The 21,113-nt window shown below is 38.4% G+C and overlaps 1 protein-coding gene and 1 long non-coding RNA gene across 2 annotated transcripts in view; one reads left to right on the top strand and one right to left on the bottom strand.

The window, feature by feature from the left end:
• Window positions 1–17,849, top strand: part of LOC104594719 (two-component response regulator-like PRR37) — a 38,829-nt gene extending 20,980 nt beyond the window's left edge. The window contains exons 3-9 of the mRNA XM_010255156.3: window positions 189–350; window positions 489–622; window positions 930–1,091; window positions 10,064–10,247; window positions 10,345–10,795; window positions 10,888–11,695; window positions 17,422–17,849. Coding sequence (XP_010253458.1) covers window positions 189–350; window positions 489–622; window positions 930–1,091; window positions 10,064–10,247; window positions 10,345–10,795; window positions 10,888–11,695; window positions 17,422–17,529 — 2,009 coding nt within the window. The 3' untranslated portion in view covers window positions 17,530–17,849. The remainder of the gene's footprint in view (window positions 1–188; window positions 351–488; window positions 623–929; window positions 1,092–10,063; window positions 10,248–10,344; window positions 10,796–10,887; window positions 11,696–17,421) is intronic.
• Window positions 1,467–10,141, bottom strand: LOC148801896 (uncharacterized). The gene is made up of 2 exons (XR_016082251.1): window positions 10,007–10,141; window positions 1,467–1,581 (listed from the first exon to the last, which is right to left on the bottom strand). It is a non-coding gene; the product is annotated as an uncharacterized LOC148801896 (long non-coding RNA).
• Window positions 17,850–21,113: the final 3,264 nt, after the last annotated feature.

Raw genomic sequence — 21,113 nt, 5'->3', positions numbered from 1 at the left:
AAGCTTGCATTATTTACTGAAACTATGAAAATATCAACATAATTGTAATATCAAGTTGCTATTAATTTTTTCTTACAGAAGTCGGTTATCTTCATTAAATAAATATAAGAAATAATAGGAAAAATCAAGAAATCATGCTTTTATCTAATTTCTTCTTCATCCTTTTATGTTCATTTGGGTGTATGCAGTAATAACAGCTGCAAATGGTCTACAAGCTTGGAAAATCTTAGAAGATCTGACAAATCACATTGATCTTGTCTTAACTGAGGTAGTAATGCCTTGTTTATCTGGCATTGGTCTTCTCTGCAAGATTATGAGTCACAAGACTTGCAAGAATATTCCTGTGATTAGTAAGTACTTATCAGAGATATCATTTTTTTTTCATTTCTAATTTAAAAAATGGTTTCTGTTCTTTTTAATCTCTTCCAAAATCGATACTTTCAATAACAACCATTACTACTAGTACTACTGATGAGCTTTCCATGCAGTGATGTCATCTCATGATTCTATGGGCTTAGTCTTTAAGTGTTTATCAAAGGGTGCAGTTGACTTTTTAGTGAAGCCTATTCGAAAGAATGAGCTTAAAAATCTCTGGCAACATGTTTGGAGGAGATGTCACAGTGTGAGTTGCTATATTTATCTTCTTCAGTTATTTCTCTATATCATGAACCATTGATGGACATTTGATCATGGACAAATGCTGGTATTGGTGTAGAGGTGTGGATGGACATGTTTATCTATAAATTTATCTTATTGAGTAGCAGTACACTTTATCTTACATCTTTATGTCAAAATTTCAGTTAGTGAAACATTACCTACATTTCACAGATTTTACTTTTATCCTTTCTTCATCAATTACTATTTTGAGTCCAGAACTAATGTTAGCTTTTGCTCTTTTTTCTTGCATTAATATCTCATCTTTTCCTCAGTCTAGTGGTAGTGGCAGTGAGAGTGGTATACAGACTCAAAAATCTTTCAAGTCAAGGAGTGCTGAAGAATCTGATAACAACACTGGCAGCAACGATGAAGATGATAATGAGAGTATTGGCTTGAAAATTAGGGATGGAAGTGACAACGGGAGTGCCACGCAAGTATGTTGGACTACTGACTATTTTCTACATTGATGTTGGATATTGTTTGCATGCCTCAGTTTTAGCTGACCTTATCCATATCTTACAGATGGTTTGTGTACTATTCTTATAGGTAATTCATGGAATTTTTATCAATAGAAAACAACAAAAATATATAACAAGTATGTGGAAAGAGGAAAGAGCTTATATAGGCATACAGAGCTTTCATATTATTGAAAGCTAGAGTTATTAGATTTCAGAGATTGGGTCATATGTTTAGTTAATTTTTTTTATAGCCAACAGATAGCTGATTGCTTGCAATGATAAAAACATCTTGCTATCAAAAAATAATGAGTAGACAGCATTAGATAGAGATGAGTATTAGGGAATGGAAACTCACATGGATTTCAGCATATCCTCAGAGGGAAGGTGAATCATTCCGTACCAAGGTCTTCTTGGTACTGTGGTGTTGCATTTTCGTTTGAACTTTAGATACCACCGCATCAACTCCCTGTAAGTGTTTAAGGTTTAATTGCCCAGAAACCTTATTTGGTTGGAGTGATTTAATTAGAAACAGAAACGGTACATCTGTACATTGATTTTTATGTGGAGGAGTGATTGAATAATTGTGAAAGTTGATGATTCTTTGAATGGGCAGGTGTTCCTGCATAGGTTATCGTACATGCCATATGCTAACCATGGTTTTAAAAGTCACCAAAGTGATGAGCCAAAGCACCTCACCTTGATGCCTTTTGAACATAGAGAGAGGCTTACGCTCACCGCCTCATGCCTAATTTGGTGAGGTATATGCCTCATGCCCTCATCTAGACAACACTAAAATTCTGAAAAAAGAAAATATTGATATATGATGCTGTCTATTGTTCAATAAAACTCTATTTGGTTGGTTACAATTAAAAAAAGACAATTGAAATTAAAAAAAAAAACTGTCATAATAACCTTTTTAACCGAAAAATGTCTATTTGCTTTTCTCTTACTAAATATAATAATCCTAATGTGCCACTCTGTCTTAATCTCACATGTGAGAATATCATCTTCATTCATATGTTAACCCACCTTTCTTTAAATTAGAAAATATAAAATAAATAAAATAGAAATTATAAAAGTTTGCAAAATTTTCAAACTCTTTTTATCCACTCTCATTTACAAGGCATTTAGTTCCAATAAAAGTTGTATATGATGAAAAAATTATAAATTATTTTATATGGAATGATAGAGTAGAATATATGTAAATTTAGTAAAAACGTCATAAATGTAAAATAAAATATATGAATAATTAAAAAACACAAGATCTATATTAATGTGTATCAGTGTGTGTGTGTGTGTGTGTGTGATAAAGAAGTAAATAACTAAATATATAATTTGTCTATGAAAGAAATAAATTCTAACCTAAAATGTATAAAGATTAAAAATAAAGAAGTAAAATATATAAATATATGAATAAATTAAGTACAAAGATTATTTAATTTAGGTAGAGAAGCTTAGAAATTTAAAACAAAATACAATATAACTTTTCAATATTATAGGATTCTTATTAAAAAGATATGTAATAGAAAGGAATATATAAATTGTCTATCAAAGAAATGAATTGCACTCTAACATATAAAGAAATAAGTATATGTATTTAAATGAATTGTGTTTTGTATGTGTGTGCGTGAAAAAAAAGTTATGTAGAAATATTGGGCCGGATGGGGCTTAATTTAGGCAGTAGATTGTGGAAGAAGAAGAGAAGGGAAGAGAGAAAAGAAGAGTTCGAACCTATCTCCTCTAGCCCCCTTGATCTGTTTTATTAACTTAATTCTAAAATTAAGTACAATTACTTGGATGCCCTTAACAGGGCAGCCAGCACTAAAGAAATAATTAAAGAAAAAAAAACAATAACTAAGGCCCATTTGGCCCATTCTCACTACAAAGGGTATTCATGTAATTCCTCCAATGTTTCTAATCAGGTTTAATAAAAGTAATTGGGGCTGGAGATAGAGTACAGTTGACTCTTCTCTTTCTCTTTCTCTTTCTCTCTTCTCTTCTTCTCTTGCACTGATGCTCTTTCTTTTGGTGGTTTTCATTCATTAAACAAAGAATCTAGAGTTGGTTAGTTTTCCTCTTGGTATTAGAGTTAGAACAGTACAACTACTCTTTTTTCTTTTCTTTTTAATCCCATACACATTGTATATGGAGAACTGAATGGTTGATTGATTAAAGAAGATATTCAGCTCTGCTGGTAGAGGATTTCAGGAGAAAAGAGTCGATCGGATTACTATCCAAGACAGTTCTTGTAGTTTCTGCCCGAAACCCTAGCTAACTGGAGATTTTTGAATTAAGAGTCACAGAGGGGGTTCCAACCTGGTGCTCAAGGATTGAAAGGAGTTTTTTTTATCCTTATAGAGAGTGATCCAAGTAGAACAGGTTTCTAGAGGTCCTACAAGTAGAATAGGTTTCTCCCAGGTTATCGATTAAGGTGCAATCATTGTTAGGGTTCCTATTGAGGTCAGTATTTGTTGTTATCAATTTCAGTTCCCTTTATTTGCTATCTGAAAACTATTCCTTGAAGTTTGGAAGTAATGGAACACTCTGAAGTAGAGATCAAGCAAAGATCAAAGTTTGGATAGGTTCTGAAAACTTCCATACTCTGCTAGTTGTGACCATAGTGAAGCTTGATGGACCAATTATTTGGCCTAGTCATAGTCAGTGAGAGTGTAAGTTTGTACTAAAGTGAGGATATATCTCTAGCAGTAAGAAGGAGCCTAAGGAAGATGTTCCCTCCCACAAGAGATGGATGCAAGAAAACTATATTATCATTGGTTGGTTGGTGAACTCAATGTAGCCCTCATATCAACCAACATTACATGTGGGTAAATTTTGCAAAGGAGATTTGGGATAATGTTGCAAGGACGTACTCCCAAAAATTGAATGTGGCTAGGGCATATGAGTTGAAAAATGATGTAAATAATTAAGACAGGGAGAAAGACCCGTAGCGATTTATTATTCAATGTTGAAACCTCTGTGGCAAGTAGACTTGTTTATGGGCCGGGCCCGGCTGGAGTTTGTATATGTATCAACAAAATACACTCAGGCCCGAGCCCAACCAGAAATTTGAAAACAATTTTTTTTTTCATTTTTATTCCATAAAAAAGTGTTTTGTTTATATTAAAAACCTTCAAAACTCAAAAATAATAAACATCTCACTATTACTTGGAAAAAAAGAGAAGAAGAACAAAGAAAACATATTGTATATATATTTTTTATTAAATAAAATATATTTTTATTATTTAATATATAGTATCAAGTCGGGCTAGGGTCGGGCTTTTTTTAGAAAGCCCAAGCCCGGCCCGAAAAAAAAGTCAGGCCCGGTGCTTTAGGCCTAAGCCCGAGCCCGCATGCCTAAAATTATGACCAAGCCCGACTGCCCGTCAGGCTACCCAACCCATGAACAGGTATAGTGGTAAGAGATTGATTTAATGGAGAAAGTTGGTTGGGAGAGTACAAAAGATGTTGAAACATATAGAAAACTAGTGGAAAGAAATAGGGTGTTCGAATTTGTTACAGCACAGGGCTGAATTTAGAATATGATATTACTAGACAAAACATATTGGAAAAAAGATGATATATCCCTCACTCATGCTTATTCTATGGTGAGTAGTGAGAAAAGCAGAAGTCATGTTCATGTTTAGGGTGTAGTTCCAGTTAAACACTTTGCTAATGTGAAACCAAGGGAGCTGAGGAAAAAAATAAAAACAGATGTTAAATGTGAATATTGCAAAAAGCCAAAGCACACGAAGGATACTTGTTGGAAGTTACACCCACACCTTTTGCTGGCTCATCTTAGGAATCCTAATAATAGTAAGAAAGCTAGAAATGGAAAGATTGGGAATGCCAATGCAGCCATGGTTCTCGATAGTGGCAAGGGTTCTAATGAGGAGAAAACTACTATTGAGTAGTTGGCAACAGTAAAGGCAGAATTTGAGAAGCATGGGAGGATGATTAATCACCTTGAGAGCACATTTGCAATAGTTTCTAATCCTTTAGGCTGTGTTTGGTACAAATGCATGGGAGTGTAAATGAAAAAAAAAAGTGCAAATTCTCATTTAATTTTGTTTTGGATTCTCTTTCATGTCTTAATTTACTTCATTTCTAATGCAATCAAACAAAATAAGCTAAAATTTGAAACAAAAATAGGTCAGGATTTACACTCGAATCATTTACACTGCCATAGTTTTGCATCAGTGCAAATTTATTTTTATTGCAACCAAACACAGCTTTAGGAAATTCAACTTACACTATGTTTGCACATTTAGGTATATTCCAACCATGCAACTACCTCAGTTAATCGTAGAATCCCTTGGATTATAAATTCTGGAGCTTCAGATCTGTAGAGATTATGGGCCAAATGAGCCTTAGTTTCTTTGTTTTTCTTTAAGTTATGTTTATGACTTGTGTTAGTAGGTAGTGGGCCTTAGTTGTGGGCCTGTTTTCTTGTTTTTTGTTGTTGTCTTTAGTGATGGACACCCTACTACGGGCACTCATGTAATTGTCCTTATTTTTTACAACAAAAATAAAAGAGAACATTGGGGGCTGAAGAGAGGTTTAGAACAACTCTCTCTTCTTCTTCCTTTTCTTCCATCACTTCTTTCTTCAATTTCATTCTTTTCTCCTGTTTCTTTTTTTTTTAATTAAGAGTATTGCAGGTGTGATTTACAACTTGGTACAGACAAGGTTATCACCTTCTTTTCTTTTTTCTCTCCTTGCCTATACACTATATATGGAGAATTGATCAGCTGATTAGGGAGCAGCTTATGTAGTCCAGTTGGGAGGGTTTTTGGAGAGGTTTTGTGAAGTTTTTCATTCCTGGTTGAAGCCTAAGGCAGGTTCTTGGAGTTTTTTCCCGAAAACCGTAGACATCTAGAGAAAACTAGTTACAGGTCCTAGAGACACTTTGAAGCTAGCGCTTGGAGATCAAAGGGTAGCCTTTTGGTTTTCATTAAGGGTGATTTGAGTTGGGCGGAGTTCTAGAACCTCTGGTCGGAGCGGTTGAACTTTCTCCTCTTCTCTCCTTCGAGCGGGTCCTGTGGAACTCTAGATTTGGCTGTTTGAAGAGTAGTTTTTTGCTTGGTATAGCAATTCTTGTTCAGTTGAGACTTATTTTGGTCTTCATTTAACTCAATGGAGCAAACTGGAGGAGAAACCAAATATCCCATAGATTCTGGGTTTGGACATAGGGGCTTAATGGAGAATCTTTTTGGGGTAGTGACCACTGTGAAGCTGGACGGGACCAATTATTTAGCCTGGTCTCAGTCTATTAAGATACATGTGTGTAGTAGAGGGAAATAGGGTTATATCACCCAGAGCAAGAAGAAACTAGGGGAGGATGACCTACCTATGAGAGGTGGATGCAGGAGAATTACATAGTAGTTGGTTGGTTAGTGAATTCTAGGCAGCCACATATTAGCCAACATACTTTTGGATGGAAACTACAAAGGAGGTGTGGGACAATGTCACGGAGACCTATTTCTAAAAATTGAATGTTGCCCAGGCTTACAAATTAAAGAATGATGTTAATAATCTAAGATAGGGGGAGAAGCCCTTAGCTATTTACTTCTCCATGCTAAAATCTCTTTGGTAGGAGATTGATTTGATGGAGACTGTGGTTTGGGGGTGTACAATCTAAGATAAATAGGAAGCTAGTGGAAAGAAATCAGGTTTTTGAGTTCCTTATCAGACTCAACCCGGGGTATGACATTGAGACAGAATGTTTTGGTGAAGTATGAAGCGACTTTATCTCAGGCTTATGCTATGGTGAGTAGTGAGGAGAGCAAGAAAAGTTTAGTCTATAGAGCCACAGATGAATCACTATGCTAATGTCGGGATGAAGTCGAACGTCAGTATTGGGAAGAAAGATGTTGTTTATGAATACTATAAGAAGTCTAAACATATTAAAGACACCTGTTGGAAGCTACATCCAAAGCTTATACCTACCAGACTCGAGAATACAAACAATGGAAAAAGGAATGAGAATGTGAAAGGTGGAAATGCAAATGTAGCCATCTCCTCACAGAGTGAACAGAGGCATAGTGGTGAGACGTATGGACGAATGATTAGTCGCCTGGAGTCTACTGCTACAGTAGCTACTTCATTAGAGACAATTCCCTCTTCATTTGTCGTGTTCCATTTATTTTCTACTTACCAACTTTTATCTGGCTGAGATAAGATCACCCTTGTTAATGGCTCTCTTGTTCCTATCTCTGGCAAGGGAAACATCAAATCTTCAGACACCCTTACCTTATCCTCAGTTCTTCATGTTCCTGAATTAAACACTAATTTGCTTTTAGTTAGTAATTTGACAAAATCTTTGAATTGCAGTGTGACACTTTTCCCTTCTTATTGTGTTTTTTAGGACATAGACTCTTAGAAGGTGACTTGGAGTGGCCATGAGGTGAATGGGATATACCTGTTGGGCATGCCTGGACAAAGTCCAGTATCACCTCCGAGAGCAGCTTTTGGTTCAAATGTGTCAGAGTCAGTTAGTCGTATTATGTTATATCATTCTCGTTTGGGTCATATTTCTTTTTCTTTGTTGAGTCTTTTGTTTCCAGCTTTATTTAAAGAAACTTTGTCAAGTCTACATTGTAAGTCATGCGAGTTGTCAAAGCATTGTAGAAACTCTTATTCTGCAAGTAATAAAAGAACTACAGTTCCTTTTCATATTGTTCACTCTGACGTGTGGGGCCCATACCGTTTACCTTGCATGGGTGGTTATAAATATTGTTCTGTTTATTGATGATTTTTCTCGTTACACTTGACTTTATCTTATGTGTTCTTGTGCTAAAGTACCCAAATTTGTAAAAAAGATTCATGAATTTGTGCTTACCCAATTTGATACCCGCATCAAGATATTCCGATTAGATAATGCTAAGGAATATTTTGAGAAGGATCTTGTTTCATACTTTGAGAAGTTTAGGGTTATACATCAAAGTTCTTGTCCTCGTACTCCATAACAGAATGGGGTAGCATGGAGAAAGAATCGACATGTTGTTGAAGTAGCCAAGAGCATCCTTTTTGCTTCCCATGTTCTAGTGAGATTTTGGGGTGATGCAGTGATGACAACTTCCTACCTTGTCTTGTTTACATCTAGGCATTGTACTATGGTTGTTGGAATTAGAGAGAGGGTGGCAACTATGGAAGTTTGCCTACCCTTTATCTGAAGAGCAACTAGCTGATTTACTTACCAAGGGAATTCCTAAAGCTAAATTGCAGCAATATGCAAGCAAGCTAGGCATGATTGACATCTATGCTCAGTGTTATACTCATGGGCTTATTAATCTTTTTTTTGTAAGTTTATAAGTAGTCCTATTAAGGGTATTCATGTAATTCCCCCAATGTTTCTATTCAGGTTTAATAAAAGTGATTGGGGCTGGAGAGAGATTACGGTGGACTCTTTTTCTTAGGCCTGGCATTTGGGTTGGGTGGGTCGGGTTCGGGTTTGGTCAAGACACTTTGGGTTGATTTTGGGTCGGGTTGAATTTCGGGTTGGGTTGCCAAATGCTAGACCCTAACCCTAAATGTTCGGATTAAGGTTGACCCATGGGTCAATTTGGGTCATCCCAAAAAATAATTAAAATTTAAAAATAAAGAATAAATACATGAAATATGCCAAAATTAAAGGAATTAACCTTAAAATTCCAAATATAAAATGAAAAAGTGAGAACATTTAACAATTCAAAGAGTAAACAATAAAGAGTGAAGACTAAATAGTAAAAATTCAAAGAGTAAACAATAAAGATAAGTAAAAACGAACTCCCAAAGTCAAACAACACATGCTTCATTCACAGAAGCTTAGATACTCTGTTCCATCACTTGGTATTCTGCTTCTACACGAGACCTAGTCACAACTGTTTTTTACTTCTCCAAATAACTTATTTTATTGGTAACTGATCAACATTTTATTAATTTTGAAAAATGCTTACAATAGGTAAAGGGAGGTACCCTTTTACCCACTAATTCATTAAATCCCTCTCTATATTACATCATTCTCCCCCTTGTATATGTATTTACCAGAAACAATGACAAGCTACTAGTCCCCTATCTTGCTAATATGTCAGCCATCCCATTTACTGACCCATGCACCCAAGTGAATGTTGTTCTCAGCTCCCTTTCTATGTTTATTCCTTCTCTCATCAAGTGTCTATGTCTCCAAAGAACCAGAATGTCTTGGTTCAGGTAACCTATTACTTTTCCATAGTTACCTTCAACAATAAAAATTCTGAATCCCAGTGGCCTTCCTAAATCTAATCCTTGCATTATTGCCAGAAATTCAGCCTCTATGGAATTCCTTTGTTGTATGGCCCTAAGAATATTGATTTCTCTACTCCTCATGATCCTTAAATACTCCCCTTACTCTTGATACTCTTGATTTCCCAAACTAAATGATGCAGCATTCTGTGTGGACAGAACCTGCACCTGTAATTTTTTAATGTCCGGGCCTGAAATCAATATGATCTTAGGTTCTCCAACAAACCAGCAATGGTCCAGAAGATGAAACAGAGTTGTAGTAGATTTTCAATGTGAAAACTAGACAGTTCTAGGTTATTCCTTCTAGTCAATGGGCAGAAGAAAACAAGGGAAAATAACACATATTGTACATGTGTTTCAAACTGAATTAGCGAATGACCCCAGCCCTAAGGCCAATATATTACTAGGGCCAAATTATGTACAATTACAAAAAGGCCCTTCCAAGGGACCAAAGAATAAGCACATAAAGTACAAGAATCATAAGAGAAATACATACAAGAAAAAAAAAATGCAGTACAAGTGTGTAACTACTCTTCATTCTTCCTAGTGATGGCAGGAATGTCATGGTGTCCAACCACATGAGTATATGCTGATAAGCCTGATAATCACATCAATATAATGCAATACCTTACCAATTAAAAAATAAATAAAACTAGCACAGTTGAGAATATTGCTATCTCATTTTGCAGAGCTCCTGGACAAAGCAGGCAGTAGAAGTTGACAGTCCACCACCAATGTCACCATGGGATCAAGTAGCTGATCCTCCAGATAGCACTTGTGCCCAGGTTATCCATCCAAAGCCTGAAGAATATGGAAATGAGTGGCTGCCTGTAACTGCAACAATTGAATCCCAAAAAGAAGATGAACAACTTGGTATACTTTGGTTGTATTTATTGATCTGTGGCTTTATGTGCAAGTGGTTGTCATTGAATTGTACTATTCTTATATGAAATGTAATTTCATTCTTCAGATAGTATTGCAATGGGCAAGGACTTAGAGATTGGAGTACCTACAAATCCTGATTTACAACTTAAATATCCAAACGAGAAAGTTTCCACCAACCTAACGTGCACAAAGCTGGACAAATCATCTGAACCAAACCACAAGAATGACAGCAAACAATTAGATAAAGGAAAGCCGGAATTCAACACTGAGAAGCCAATTAACGAACTGAAGTTCCAAGCTCCTGATCTAGGTACGATAGCTAGTTGTAATGATAGTCAGGTGGAAATAGGAGAATCTGAGGCTCCAAATGACCTCTCCAAAATAACACAAATCAAAGATAAGAGGATCTCTGATGCTAAAGGATTACCATCACTAGAGTTGAGTCTAAAGAGGCTAAGAGGAGTTGGAGATGTTGGGACAACTGCCCATGATGATCGCAATGTTTTGAAACATTCAGATCTTTCAGCATTCTCAAGGTATGGAGAGAACCAGTTGACATGAAATTACTTAATTTCCATGTTGTAAGTGGAATCGTAAATAAACTTGCTATTTGTATGTTGCTCTGTAGGTATAACACTGCTTCTACTGCTAATCAGGCTCCCACTGGGAATATAGGAAGTTGTTCTGTTCCACCTGACAATAGTTCAGATGCAGTGAAAACAGGTTCAGTGTACAATATTCAATCTCAGTCAAATAGCCCTCCCAATCAGCAGTCCAATGGAAGTAGAAGCAACAATGATATGGGCTCAACCACAAAAAGCATCTTCACCAAGCCAAAAGCTGTTGTTGAAAAATTAGCATCCACATCAACAGCCAAATGTCTGCACCCCTCTGTCCTTCATCCCATGCAGAATGCATGCATATGTCCATCTCAGCAAGACATATCCAACAAGGCCGATAATGCAACTTGGGATGTTGAGCTACCTCAATCGAAAGGCTCAGTCCAGCAGGTTCAAGTCCAGCACCACCATCACCACTACCACCACCATCACCACCATGTCCACAATGTCAAGCAAAAGCAGCCAGTACCAGAGCATGATGATCTGTCATTAAATAATATGGCAGCAGATGCTCCACTGTGTGGGTCGTCCAATGTGTTTGGTGGTCCAACTGAAGGCAATGTTGGGAACTACAGCCTGAATGGAAATGCTTCAGGAAGCAACCATGGTAGCAATGGGCAGAATGGGAGCAGCACTGCTGTAAACACTTGTGTGATGAATGTGGAAAATGATAATAGGGTATCTGGAAAGAAAGGAGCTGGTGATAGTGTTGGTAGCGGGACTGGGAGTGGAGTGGATCAGAACCGCTTTGCACAAAGAGTTGCTGCCTTGACCAAATTCCGCCAGAAGAGGAAAGAAAGATGCTTTGAAAAGAAGGTAACCATCCTTGCAGATGCAAATTTACATTTATGACATGGCAACAACAAATCAATTCAGTTGTCTTATCCCCACTATATTGTGTAAACTACACAGATCCTGCTCTAAAGCATTGAATCCTCAAGTCATTTATTGCCTACTAATACTCACCAAGAGAGCAAACATCATATCTTAAAATGGTCACAGGATGAGTATAAGTCATAAGATGGAGGCATTACCAAACTATAAATGAAAAATAAGAAATAGTATCTTGAAATCTTTAGTTAGCAAGTTACCCTCTAAGTCATCTACACCATGTACTATGGCACAATATTCAGCTTCAGCACTAGATCTGGCCACAACAGACTGTCTTTTGCTTCTCCATGTCAGCAAGTTACCCTCAATAGAAGTACAATAACTTAGGAAGACCTATAATGATCGTGGATCCGGCCCAATTTGCATCAATGTAAATTTCAGTTTCCATGTATCCATGCTTAGAGAAGAGAATACCTCTTCCTAGATGTTTCTTCAAGTACCTGAGAACTAGACTTGTTCATGGGCTAGATTGGGCCAAGTTCAGGTTGGCCTTTGCCTCTTTTTAACAGAAAATGCCCAGGCCTGACCCTGAGCCCAGCTCTTAGATAAAGCTTGAAGCCCAATTTGGACATACGGAGTATGGGTGCAAGTTGGTCAGGCTGGGCAGGGTTTTAGCTCCTGGCCTAACCCTAAGAATTGGGCTTAAAGCCCGAGCCCGAGATCAACCCCGAACTATTCAGCCCGAGCCCAACCCACACTAAAATTTGATACACCCAAGTTGAGCTTGGATCCGATCCGGGCTTGGGTTGGTAAATTAGCCCCCACTAAAAATTGATATACATGTGTGTATATGCATGCATGTATGCATATATGTATAGTTTATTAAAAAAAGATATGCATATATGCATGTATGCATGTGTGAATGATTCGATTAACACTAGTTCAGTCCTTGGTCTGAGATAAGTAAGAAGAAGAAGAAGAAGAGAGGAGAAGAAGAAAAGGTTTGGTCTAAGAAGGAAGGAAAAGTCTCACCCTCTCAGCCGACCCACCTTATATTTATCTCTTTGTATTAGATTACAAAAGACAAATCTGTCCCTCATTAAATATGGGACACACAACTTAAACCTAGACAAAATAGACAACTCAACCTTAATTAAATAGACAAATGACCAAACTACCCTTGTACTGTCGATTCTAGCACTCCCCTCAAGCTGGAGAGTCTTTATCATATAGTCCCTGCTTGTTACACATGTAATCCACTCTTCCCCGACTCTACCCTTTTGTAAACAAATCTACCCACTAATTTCCTGAACTCATATGAATTGTATTTATCATTCCATTGATCACCTTTTCTCTTACAAAGTGGCAGTCAACTTCAATATGTTTTGTTCTTTCGTGAAATACTGGATTAGAAGATATGTGGACTACAGCTTGGTTATCACAGTACAACCTCATGGGTCTATCAACTGAGAACCCCATCTCCTACAAAAGATTTTTTAGCTACACTTTTTTTTTTTTTTGATCAATAACACTTTCATTAATTCATCAGTAGAAAATTTACAAGTGGAAGACAAACACACTTATCTTCCAAGAGTCACAAAGAACTTCAAGAAAGGAAAGAAGAAAATACAAAGATACAAGGACACTAACATTACAACTTAGCCCAAAACAAGGAATCCCTTTCTGCCCCTTGTTTTGCTAAACCGTTAGCTAGGGAATTAGCTGATCTCTTAATCCAACATGTCTTAACTTCCATCTCCCGCACCAGCCATTTGAATTTCCTCTTCTCATTGTTATACTTCCAAAGATCATTTTGTTCTTTGGTCAGCCACCCTATCACCACCTCTGAATCCCCTTCAATTATAAGTTTCTTAATGTTCAATTCCTTAGCTTTCCGGGCTCCTTCCATAACTGCACATATCTCAGCTCTAAGGGAGTCACCCACTCCAATTGAGCCTGAGAACATAGCAGAGATGACCCCATTTTCATCTCTAAAAACACCCCCGATCACTGATTGTCTCGGGTTTCCCCTACTGCATCCATCAAAGTTTAATTTCAAGAATCCACTAGGTGGGGGGGTCCAAGCCACACTCAGTACTGACTTGGTCTGTGTGCAACTTGCAATTTCACCCCACTTCCTCAACATGTCATCCACAGTGTAATCTGTGAATATTTCCAGAGATTTCAGCCACTGTATCGCCCTAAACTGTATGATAGTCCTCAAATCTGTTGTCCCTCTCTGAGTTTCTGAGAATATCCTGGAGTTCCTTTCTTCCCACAGTGTCCAACATATTGCAGCCCTTAGTCTTCTCCACATTGTCCTTCCCCTTTTTAACCGCCACCTGAAGAAGGAGGGGGCGAAAAGGCCTTGCATGTCTGATGGGGGATTCCAGCTGCATCCAAACAAGGAGAAAGCCCAATCCCACAACAACCTCGCGAAGTGGCACAACACCATTAGGTGAAAACCAGTCTCCCCATCTGCTTTGCACAGAACACACCACTGAGGTGACAAGCAAGTATTGGGTCTCTTCTTTTGGAGTAGATCACCAGTGTTGATTCTTTCCAGATAGGCTTCCCAACAAAAACTACCAACCCTAGGAGGTATAGCTCTGCACTAAACCTCACCAATAGGAAAAGGGGACAGGGTTGGACTGGTGGACTAACTTAAGACTTTGAAGAAAGAAGCACAAGAGAAAATGCCATTGGGGTTAGGTGTCCAAATTCTAGAATCCGCTCTAGTGGGGTCTAAGACAACGTTATCAAGAATTGCAAGAAGGCTCGAAATATAGTCGAAGTCTAAATCCCTCAAATCCCTTCTTAGACCCAAGTTCCACCCAATCCCAGAAGTGGAAGAGGACGGGGTGGTGAAAGACGAGATCGGCTCATTTTTCAAATCAGAAAGAGGGTACAAAGACGGAAACTGATCCTTTAGAGGGGCGCTCCCCACCCAGGTTTGTTCCCAAAATTTTATGAAATTACCGGAGTTCAAGTCATACCTGATATTAGGAATGAAAACTGGTAGCAGGTCATGAATGGCTTTCCAAGGAGAATTGCTTGTGATCCTAGCTCTGATTCCAGCGTCCCATCCGTTGTGCTCCAGCCCATGAATACTTGCCACTATTCTAGCCCATAGCTTCTCCTTCTCCATAGGAAACCTCCACAAACACTTTCCCAGCAGAGTCATATTCCTTCTCCTAATACTCCCAAGCCCCAAACCACCACACGACTTACTCCTGCACACTATTTCCCAGCTAACTCTATGATCCCTCTTCTCTTCTCCCGGCTCCCACAGGAAATCTCTCATTAACTTCTCTAATCTATTAGCAATCTTCACTGGGATTTTAAACACCGACATGAAGAAGATGGGTAAGTTAGCAAGCGTGGCCTTAATTAATGTAATTCTCCCGCCAAGAGAGAGGTAATTCTTTTTCCAGGATACCAATCTATTTTCAAACCTTTCCATCACCGGGTTCCAGAAGCTCTCTCTCTTGGGATTATCACCTAATGGTAATCCTAAATAGTTCAGAGGCCACCCCGTGACTTCACACCCCAGCACTTCAGCACTCTCCCTGATCTCTCCCTCCTCCAAATTCACCCCCACTACACAGCTTTTCCCAAGGTTAACCTTCAAGTTGGACAGTTGCTCAAACAGTTGTATCACCGACTTTAAATTCCTGATAAACCTCACATTACCACCTTCACAAAACAGAATTGTGTCATCAGCAAACTGTAAATGTGTGAGGGGGGTTTCCATCCTCCCAACCCTCCAGCCTCTAATGAGCCCCCTAGAATCTGTTCTGTGAATCAATTTCCCCAAAACCTCCGCAATTAAAATGAACAAGAAAGGAGAAAGGGGGTCTCCTTGTCTTATACCCCTACTGGCTGGAAAGAAATCTACCACTGTCCCATTCACTAGCACTGAATAATGACAATTCCGGACACAGCCCATGATCCACTTACACCATCTAGCCCCAAACCCGAATTTGGTTAAAACTTTCCTCAAGAACTCCCAGTCCACCAAGTCATAAGCCTTTTCCAAGTCCAGCTTACACTAGTTCACATGTAGTATGAGCCATGGCCCTATATTCAGCTTCAGCACTGCTTCTTGCTATCACAGTGAAATCAATGTTCAGGTGCTTGGCTGCACTCTCTGACCAGAGAGTTGGGTGGGCCTGGATTTGGAAGTCGAAGATACCATCCAAAATAATCTTCTTCCTATGGCTAGCTATTAAAGGCAGGATTCAAACTACTAATGTCTTGCAATCCAAAGGAATGTATGTTGTCAACTATTGTTGTTTGTGTGAAATGGCAGCGGAGAATGTACACCACACATTACTACATTGCAGGCTATTTTATGCAGTTTGGTCTCATGTTTAACCTGTTTGATGTTACATGGGTAGGACCTCCAGATGTAGAGACATTAATTTTTCTTCTTGGAAAATGGAAGGTTTGTCAAAGAGGGGCAAGGTCCTTTGGAGCAAGGTGCCTAGGGCAATATGCTGGTCAGTTTGGAAAGAAAGGAATGACAGGTCCTTTCAGAATCAAGCCATGCTAGTCAAGAAACTGTGGTAAAGGTGAAAGAATATTGGTGGAAGTGGGCATCTATTAACAGTCTTTTGGGGGGTTTTAAAGTATAACCATTTCTAAATTCATTGGGGCAGCATCATATGGGATGAAAACTTTGCTTTGTTATCTGAAATGCTGTAATGCTGTTTTGCTTTGTTTGTTAGATCCAATGAGGTTGTATCGAGGGAACCTCTCCCTTGTCTTCTTTTCAGCATTGATGAAATTTCCCATCTTTCAATTAGGGATGGTCAGCCTCAAAGCCCAGTCCGGCTTAGAGCCAAGCCCAAGCTTGTATGAAGACCCCTGTATTAGGGGGCAAGCCCAACCCAGGCCCAACCTTGATCATCCCTAGCCCGAGCCATTCAGGATCTTTGAGGGTTGACTGGATATGGACTTAGCTGTTGGCATTTTTTGCACAAAGTGGCCACTCTCAGACTACAATTGAGATTCTCATGTTTGTTACCCAAAGTTTTAACATCACACAAACCAATGGCCCTGAATCTTGAGTTGTCTCATTCCTATTTTATTAACATTCCCATAATGACTCCATTTACATGCTACACTCAAGCACAATGGAAAAATAAAATGATATCATTTGATTTCTTAGTTCCCTATCAACTCCAACTGTTAAGTTATTAAAAAGCATTGGTACTCAATTTTCACAACTTAGAGATTCATGAGTTAGAAAGAACAACGAACAACAGTGCACAAGCCTACTGAGATTTTACATAATGGGTTACACTGCAAAATATTCCTATTTTCATGTCTGCCCACATGAATATATCAAGAATCACCATGGATTTTGTATGATAGGAATAGATATGAAAACTCTGCATTGGTTTAAAAATGATCAACTTCCCTTTACAATGTAGCCTGGTTTCAGGTTTGGTTTAGGTATGTCTGATCCAACCTTGATCACCCACCACAGAGCTGGCACAGCTAATATTTTCATTTACTTTGCTACCTTTGAAAAGTTCATGCAGCCATCAATTTGGTATGGCCAAAGTCGGCTAAATCATATTCCAGAACTAGTGATTTGCATTCTATGCTTTCACATGGTTTTTCTATCTTCCCTTTGTGATTGTTTATATCTACTATTTAAAAAACAAGAATCAGGTGGAACTCTTTTGTACATTGGTTATCAGGTACGATATCAAAGCAGGAAAAGATTGGCTGAACAGAGACCGCGAGTTCGAGGGCAATTTGTACGGCAGGCAGCGTTTGGAAACACAAATCAGGATACGAACTGCTAACCATCCCCCTGAACCTTGTGGTGTATGTGGAATTATTTACATGAGATTAGCACTAGCAGTGTATGTAGGGAGGATTTCTGCTGGGGGATGCGTGGGTGTGAGAACAATTTGTAGCTAAATTATAGTGAGTGCAAAAAGCAAGACCTTGATGTGAAAACTGAAGGTGAAAGACACATTGGACTGTATTGTATGGTTTGTGAAATTTGATAAACCAGCACAGCATGGACTTCCATCATCCTTGAAAAAGGAAAACTTATCATGTAGAATAATTGAAGTTTGTCGTTTCTATTTCATTCAAACCTTAGTGGTTCTGACTCATACTTCCCCCGTTCTTTTGATAGGACACTTACATGATTTTAGTCTTTTTGTTTTAAGATTTTTGGTAGCTGGTTTTTATAACAGACGATACTTAGTCATATATGGGTATGATAAATTTCTTGTCATTTGATTTGAATTTTACCGCCTCATTTGGACATACTGCATGCTAACAGATACAAGTGGATATGTCTGGTTGTGAAAGCTTACTCTTTGGAAGTCGAAAAATATATCAGATGGTCAAAGCCATTTGATCTGAAATGGTTGTTTCTATGAGCCGCGTGCAATCTGGCAAGCAGCTCATATAACCGTCCAAGAGGCGAAGCTTTTTTTAACTGATACAGTCATAGGGCCACACAGGCTGAGTTAATGACTCGATGGCTGGTCATCTGGTGCTTTGGACTCTAATATATTTGCTCTTTCAGGTTAAGGTAATTAAATTTAGTTATCAAAACGAAAAAATATATATATAAACTATTCAGGTCTATCACATCATTCATTCGTGAGCATCCAAAATAGGACATCAGGACAGATCACTTGCATTAAATGACTCGTGAACTGAACAGAAAAAGCAATTAATGAAAAGAAAGAAGAAGAAGAAGAAAACAGAGAAGGAAAAAAAAAAACAAAGATAAGATGATGCAAACCTTGCGAATAGCAGGCGGAGCTTATGCCAAACGAATAGAAAATAGAGAAACTGACCGTTGCGAGAGAATCAGAAATCTCTAAGAACTTTCAATCGATTGTCTCCGTAAAGAAGCAAACCGAGAAGAAGTGAAAGGAAGAAAGCAGCAGTTTTGTGTTTTGATTTTTGAAAAAGAAAAAGAATTGTAGCCGTGTCGTCAAGTTATCCTTAAAATCATTAGGTGGAGAGTGGGCAGTGCGCTTTTATACGGATCAAGTGTAGTGTTTATTTACTGTTTCTTTTTAAGGATCCGTCAACGAACGAGCGTATAAATCGAAAGTGCTATTTTGAGCCAGCCATCTGTTATCTTCCATGTGGCAGCTTAGTTGGCAATTTTCAGATAATAATTAACAGTACGGTTAGCCCTTTTTCATAAGGCTCCGTTTGGGAAGATGCAAATGTCGGTTCATTCTTTATACATATTCTGATTCAGCTCTGTAAGAACTAAGAAATCAGAAATAAGAATGCATTTATATACCGAAAGCGACAGCCTCTACAGATTTTCATCCAAAGTGAGCAAAATTTGCATGAATCAAAATGCACTCTACATATTTGTATCTGCACTATTCCCAAACAGAGCTTCAGCTTTTTTAAATATTCTGATTGAAAGCTTTTTTTTATTTTTAGGAAAAATTCCTGATAAATACACTGTACACCCGAACTTTAAAATGTGATAATCTAATATCCAAACTTTTATTTTGTGACAATTTAATTCACCGTTAAGTATCATGGGAAAAGACATAAATGCCCTTCCAGTCTTATCTAATTTTTTTTATCAACCTTCTTTTTTAATAAGTTATGCAATGCTGCACTGCTTCTTTGCCTGTAAACAACAGTCTGTACACTCCATCAAGTGGCAGAAATGACTTCAACTGCCCTAGCATTCTATTTCCCGTTCGTGACCGGAAGAAACCGTCAGAGGCTGTGTATTGAAGGACAGTCACCAACGTCGACAATAGCCCTGTAGAAGTGCAAAGTACACAGCCACTGTGCTTGCTCCTGTAGGCATATGGATTGTCGTTCAGCCATTGGCATTCAAATTCTCACGTCAATATGAGAACCAGATCTTCAATGTAACAGTGAGAGTCCCAGCAGGTGGAAGCCGAGACACCACCTGCCCGCCGTCGGTAATGAATGGGGTGATAAGATTTCCGAAAGACCTAGCAGGTGCCAATCCTGCAACAAAAGTTCTACTGACATTACGCCTGACAGAATGCAATCACCACTTAGCTGTAAAGGTGGGAGCGGTTGCAGAGGTGGTGGAAACAGTGACTGAGCTAGAAGGATCGGCGGCAGAGCGGGCACTAGCTGCACTGGAATTGCTATCTACGGTCTCAAAGGGAGCTGCGGAGCTGAGGACCCACACTTTGGCCGTTCCGGTGCTGGTAGAGATGGTAATGAAGATCAATTCTCCCCGTCGGTGTTGATAAGTGGAATATGATGCCAGAAAAAGATAATGATATTCTCCATCTATTTGGAAAAATATTGCCAGAACAAGAGAATTTGCCGCCGTTAGAATTTTTTTAAGGTAAGTTCTTGGTTTTGGGATTCTTTTTTTTCTAATTTTTTAATATGTTGGAAAACATTTTTCTGTGAACTTGACAAGATAAGGATGATGCAACAACAGGAACGGACAAGTACGGATACACAGAGAATTCTGAATTCCAGCCCTCTACTATTAGCCCTCTCCCCCTATAAACCACATCCTACCCGTGAATTTGTCATTAATTCACGGTCAGATGCATTTCCCTTATACTTTGGAGCTATAAAATTCTGATCTGGTCATTCTCCCCAGCAGGATTATATAGAACTTGATTTGTTTCTTGTCTGTACTTAATTGCCCATTCTCCAACCTGTTCTTGGTTTTTCAGGATGTACTCTGTCACATTTATCGGTTCTGTTGTGTTTTGGGCGTTCTGATGGGGATTGGGGGAGAAATGGGGGGTCAGGTATTGAGAAATGACTAGTTCTCTTGGTTGTCTTCTCCGTCACCGGCAACTGGCGTTCGTGCAATTCCAATCAACAGTCCAAGAGGGGAAAAATCTAAGAAAAAAAATCCAATGAAGATGCATCCTTTAAAGCTCAAAAGCAAAATAATTAACCAAAAGAAGAATTTCAACAACAATTCAACTCTGTAAAGCGGAAATTCAACACATATAGAATAATTTGTACCGTATTGAAGGTTTTAGAACAAATCCAAATTTATAATGCATCGGGATCAGCTAATTCAACCAGAACTTATCGGAGATTGGAAACAAGAGTAGATAGACAAGAACTGGCTCGATACCTCTTAGATGAACAAATTCGACTTCCAAGACCTAGCTATCGCTGAGATAATCCCATAATGGTGATGATGATAACAGAGGAAGATTGATTAGATGCATGAATCTGTAGAGATTTTCAGAGCTTGGAGACGAAGATATGTGCAGCAAAAATCTCTATTTTTCTTGAGTAGAACTAGAGATATGAGAGAGAGAGAGAAATAACTCTTCTTTCTTCACCTATAATCAAACAGAGGCAACGTCGCCGGTTTTGCCTGTTCGCGACCGGCAGCCATCTGTAGTGTGACCCCACAGAAATGCGA

This window comes from Nelumbo nucifera, chromosome 2, assembly GCF_055504915.1.
Source record: "Nelumbo nucifera cultivar China Antique chromosome 2, China Antique-T2T, whole genome shotgun sequence".
Taxonomy (NCBI): domain Eukaryota; kingdom Viridiplantae; phylum Streptophyta; class Magnoliopsida; order Proteales; family Nelumbonaceae; genus Nelumbo; species Nelumbo nucifera.
This window is presented reverse-complemented; position numbering and strand designations above follow the sequence as displayed.